Consider the following 5815-nt stretch of genomic DNA (forward strand, 5'->3'; position numbering starts at 1 on the left):
AGTGGATAGAAAGAAAAGTAAAAAAGTGAATAATATAGAGAAGTTTTGTCTATATTATTCTCTCACTTACTTTTCTTTCTATCCACTTTAACCATTTATTATCATTTTTCCAAAACGAAGGATAAAAATGGATAGCCCTATTTTTCGTGGATGGAGGGAGTACTACAAAAATTGAAAAGATAATAAAATATTCCATGGACAACCCGCAAGCTTTCACTTGTAGCTCGTCACGCAACGCGTTTCTATTGCATTCCATCTCACATAACATGACACAAGAGATGTGATGTTGATTCCCTTTGAAGTTATATATGGTGAAATACTATTGAGCTAGCTCGATAAGTCCCAAAATGATCTGACTTTTAAAACTTAAGATCTTTTCATTACTCGTGCCACCATTCCATCAATTATGCACACCCTTGATGAAAGGATATAGTACTACTACATAGCTAATGACCAATTCTTCCATTCCATGTTCAATTAAAACAAAATCAAAAACACAAAATCGGAAGTATATATTTCTCCCAAGTAAAAGAACAAGAGTAGGAAATTAATGTTGGAAGTGAGTTAGTAGTTAGTAGAGCACCCAATGCTTACCATCGAGCTTGACTCTCAAGCTATTGAGCCTGGCAAAGGAGTGGACGGCTCTCCTGACCCCATCCCACGCATAGTCATGCCCGAACAGCACCCCGCCCGGCCGCAGTATCTTGTAGGCGTTGTTGATATCCATCCACGCCGAGTGGAAGTCATGCGCTGCGTCCACCTCGATCAGGTCTCCGTACACGCCCCAGTCGCACAGCCCCCCGAGGGCCGTGTTTGTCGAGAACGGGAGGAAGAGGATCGAGTCCGTCGCGTTCGCCTTCTGCACGTTGTACATGAACTGGAAGAGGAGCATGCTGTCTCCGTTGAGCATCTTCGCGCTCTTCTCCTGGTCGTAGTACCCCGGCCAGCCCCGGAAGTCGTCGATGCAGACGATTAGGGTTTGCAGCCCCATGCGGCGCGTCAGCCGCGCCATGTGCGTCGCCGACGCGCCAAGGAACGTCCCCACCTCGATGATCACCCTCGGCCGGACCTGCTCAATCAGGTGCTCGAACACGTCCGCGCTTGAGTCCCACCCCTTGTTCCAGTCCGTCCACAAGAGCGGCCTGACCTGGGGAGGCGGGAATCCGTCCCAGGGGGACACGCCCCCGTGGACGTGGTCCAGGAGGGTCTGGCGGGTGGCGGAGGAGGCGACTGGGTCGGCGCAACGGGTGGGGAAGGTGTTGTGCTCGGCTAGGTCACCGATGTCCTCTGACAAGAGGGGTTGCACTACCTGAGAATAGAGGCGGACACAGAAAAATATTGTTTGACAATTTCCTTTTTCAGAAATAAAAATAATACTCTAATGATTATTCATGTTTTTGTGTACCTAACTTTTATTGCTTTTACAAAAATATTTTGAGTTTATGTTTCCAAAAAAAAAATTTACTTGAGTCGACTCGCGGATCTGTTAGGAGATTCTCAATATCATTTTAGGTTGAACTACGTGAGGCGCACGCAGAAAAACATACTAGTAATTTAAATTTTTTTCATGTTTTTGTGTACTTGACTTTTAGTGATTTTTTGAAAATATCTTAAGCTTAAGTTTGCAAGAAAAATTACTACTAGTACTATAATTTGCTTTGACATATTTCGATAACGGAATGGTGAGTTGGCTCGCTGATCTTTCAAGAGATTCTGATACGATCCTATATCATAGGATATTCCAATTATTTAGTTTCCTATTTATTCACCATATCTTTTTCATTTATATTTAGATATTTGTTTCTTATTCAATAAGTTAGGGTAGTAGTATTCTAGTATTATAAATAGGAGATATTATATCATTGTATCAATCAATCAATGAATGAAATATTTTCCATAAACCTAACTTGTGCAACAAGATTATTTTCGTCTCTTTTGCTGCCAAGCGGAAAACGTCCCCAGATCAGCAAAATTGTGATCAGCACTTCGAGCTTGTCGAGGAATTGTTCATTGTTACATCGCGAGAAGGTAGTTAACCGGTTCGTTGTGGAGAACGTCCGTAACATCTGGTGCTTTCATCCCGTGCTCATCCTCCATCTTCGTCATCCATATTCCCCAAATACATCACCAATATAAAAAAAAAAAATCAATCACAGCACCTGCCTGATCACCTCCCACTGTCGAGCTTCACCGCCGTCGTTCAACGTCATCATGTTACGCAACTACACCGGAGTGGGGCGTTATGAACAACTATTCGATCATTTGGATGTCGCTATCTCCAGGTTGGAAACACGTTGTGACAAAATCGAACGGCGTAGGACAAACTTGATTGCGTCTAAAGCAACGTATGCACAACAGGCGTGCTACGATTCCCACAGAGAGATTCGCACTCGTCCGCTGCCGGATCCACCGCCACAGCCGGCTCAAGACCTGCCGTACTATTCGCTGCCTCCCTGGGACCCTCCGTGCCATCGGCAACAGTTCGGTCGGGCCGCATATGAGTCGCTACCTGCTCGTCGGATGTCGCACCACCCTGGTCGCCGAAATCCAATGAGATTTCCCCCATATGAACAGCCGGAACCCTGCCGACGACAACACATGTGCGTCCAATCATCCTACCTGCCGGGAGATACAGGGACAACGCACTTTCCGTGGGTACTCGGCATATGAATAGCCCCTGCCTAGTTGCTGGGATCCACCGAGAAGGTGGCAGCCGCAGCGGGAATCAGCCACACCCTACGGGGCACCGACTTACGGACCACCTACCTGTTGGGACTATCGCATGCAACAAGGATGCCAAGCATATGATCAACAAGACCCCACATCAGGTCCATTGGAATTGAATGATCCGATTTCTGATTTTGCAACTATCGGTGACGAAGGGGGTGATTCCGTATTTTATCGTGATGATTATTGGGACTCTGATGAATATGAAGGTGAAAAGCGACCTTGCCATTATAGGAGACATAGTAATGAGCCAGATGAGAAGTTGTTCGATCTTAATGGGTTATCGAGGCAACAAGATGGTGACTTTGCTCTTGAACATAAGAGAACAGAGTTGCTTACTTTCACCCTAAAGAACAGAGAAGAAGAGATCAACAAAAAAATTTCGAGGCTGCTCGAGAAAGAGGAAAAGGATGAACCTCACCGATCTAGTTTAGAGGCGAAAGAAACAGATTTCAGTGTGTTGACTGCAGGCAAAAGAGAGAGCATGGAGATTCAGAGCCTTGTTGATGAGCACAAGGTTGGGTTTGAGATAAAACAGCAGGACAATCAAGTAGAAACGGAAGAGAAGCGAAAGTTGTTTGAGGATGAGCTTCCATTAAAAACGGAAGAATTGGTTACGAAAGGATGGGCTCACACCAGTTTGCAAGCACTTGCTTGTGTCTGTGTGGATGTGAATGTCAGAGATATTACAAGTATGAATCCTCGATCATCATCGCTTGACGCCGATGCAAGGTTGATTTCTCCGCTCAATGACACGCCATGTTTGAGCATTCTGAGAGGCGTGAACAAGCTTTTCGTTTTGGCATGGAATTTTGCCAACAACATTGGGTCTCCTTTGTTGATTTTTGACAAAGGTGATAAATGGAGACATTCAGCTGTTTGATACGTGTTTGATCAAGGAGGAGACGCCTTGCTAAAGCTTTTGCTTTCAACTCTTGTCAATGGTTCGTGGTTCCCACCTTGAGGAAAAGGTGAATTTTAACCGTGGGGGAGTTGATAAGATCCTATATCATAGGATATTCCAATTATTTAGTTTTCTATTTATTCACCATATCTTTCCCATTTATATTTAGATATTTGTTTCTTATTCAATAAGTTAGGGTATTAGTATTCTAGTATTATAAATAGGAGAGATTATATCATTGTATCAATCAATCAATGAATCAATGAATGAAATATTTTCCCTAAACCTAACTTGTGCAACAAGATTATTTTCGTCTCTTTTGCTGCCAAGCGGAAAACGTCCGCAGATCAGCAAAAATCGTGATCAGTACTTCGAGCTTGTCGAGGAATTGTTCATTGTTACATCGCGAGAAGTTAGTTAGCTGGTTCGTTGTGGAGAACATCCGTAACAGATTCTCAATGCCATTTTAGGTCGAGTGTTAGAAAAAGAGAAAATATAAATCAATCTCTTCGATGATATTTAAAGTTCTTGTTCGCTTGGCCTGATTGAACCAAGATTCAATCTCATTTGGTCTTTAATCTGTTGTTCGGTTTCCAATACACATCAAAAATGCATCTCGTGACTACTTAACAGCCAGCGTCAAAGCCCGTCTGCTCAGTTCCATTTTTCACTAATGAGATCTGACTATTCATCATACCCTTACCCCTGCGACTATATTAATCTCACGGTCTATTTTGCTCTCTTTTCTAAAATTCTCACACCATTCATCCCCAATTCCCCCATCATTATTCTCTCTTCTGTATCTCAGCCTATGTATTTTCTCTCTTGAAGATTCCAACTCCTTCATCCCCGTCTCTCATCTCACTTCTCTCTTGTTGTCCTTCCCCGTCGCGACTTCCGACGGTCGCCATTACCCTCCAGTCCGCCAATAAAAAGAGGAAGAAGATGCCGATTATGTGTATGTGTTGGATTTTTTTCAGTTTGTCTGTAGGGATGGGCAATTGCGCTGGTGGCTGTGGGCGGTGACCGGTGGGGCGGTGGGCAGAGTTGCGTGCACAGAGGCGAGGACATCTCGTCGATTCGATTTTTATTTTAATATCATTTTTATTTGATTTCGTTAATTACTAATTTCTGAATTAATGAAATTGGGTGATTCTCAATTATTGGGATTAATTGATGAGCTTTATTGGAATTATTTTATTGCTTCTTGATTAATAAAATTAATGGGGTTGCAATAATTAATAAAGAATTGATTTATTTTTCGTCCGTTACTAATCACTAATTCAAAGCAATTATTAATTAATTTAATCTTTAATTACTAATCACTAATTCAAAGTAATAAGTTTTAATTAATTAAAAATGATTTATAATTTAATATAGGATATAAGTTAAATTGTACTAATTGTTCAATCTCATTAACCAAACAATACTAAAATTATCCTAGACATAATCTAAGTAACCAAACATCAATATAAAATTTAGTAATACTAATTTAGTCCAAGACAAGGCCCATCTTATCTTATCCTATATTGAATCTCATTATTATTTTATCTTTCCAACCGAACGGGCACAAAGAGAATAGGAGTATAAAATTTTAAACACTAAAAATTGGAAACATAAAACATGAAATAATTTCAAAATTATATTTTTGAATTGAAACATAGTGTGGGGTGATTTAGGGTGTGTGGCACTGACCTGGGAGTGGGAGAGGTAGCCGGCGGTGAATGTGAGGATGAGGAGGGTTATGTAGGCGCGCGGCTGGGAGAGGGTGTTGTAGATGACGGAGGAGACCTTGCGGAATTGGCTGCGCTGCCGGCTGTGGCCATGGTAGGGTGGCGGAGAGGGGAGTTGCGATTCTTTATCCGCGGCGCTCATGTTCTCTTTAGTGAATTTTTTTTCTTTTTCTTGTTTTCTATGTTTTCTTTTCTTTCTAGGAGAGATAATGAAGGTGAGTGTGTGTGGTTGGCGCAGCGAAGTTGTAGTAAATATATGGTGATATTTTTTTCCTATATAATGAGAATCGGTCGGCCTTCGTTTACGTTCATAACGAGGTCAAGGTCTCCTAATATTGGATATTTTAGTATTGCATAATTCTTGTATTTCTCTTCATTTTTTGTCGTCCTTAAAATTTTGATAGTTTCATATGTTTTTAGTAGATAATAGAGTGATTATTCAGTATTGATT

General features: G+C 41.8%; 1 protein-coding gene across 1 annotated transcript; it reads right to left on the reverse strand.

Annotated features, from left to right (window-relative positions):
• Window positions 1–395: 395 nt before the first annotated feature.
• LOC121790189 lies at window positions 396–5593 on the reverse strand. Its single transcript, XM_042188460.1, has 2 exons — window positions 5327–5593; window positions 396–1309 (listed from the first exon to the last, which is right to left on the reverse strand). Exons 1-2 carry the CDS (start codon window positions 5504–5506, stop codon window positions 572–574), a joined length of 918 nt encoding a protein of 305 aa, XP_042044394.1. The 5' UTR covers window positions 5507–5593; the 3' UTR covers window positions 396–571.
• Between the last annotated feature and the right edge of the window lie 222 nt (window positions 5594–5815).

This window comes from Salvia splendens, unplaced genomic scaffold, assembly GCF_004379255.2.
Source record: "Salvia splendens isolate huo1 unplaced genomic scaffold, SspV2 ctg435, whole genome shotgun sequence".
Classification (NCBI taxonomy): domain Eukaryota; kingdom Viridiplantae; phylum Streptophyta; class Magnoliopsida; order Lamiales; family Lamiaceae; genus Salvia; species Salvia splendens.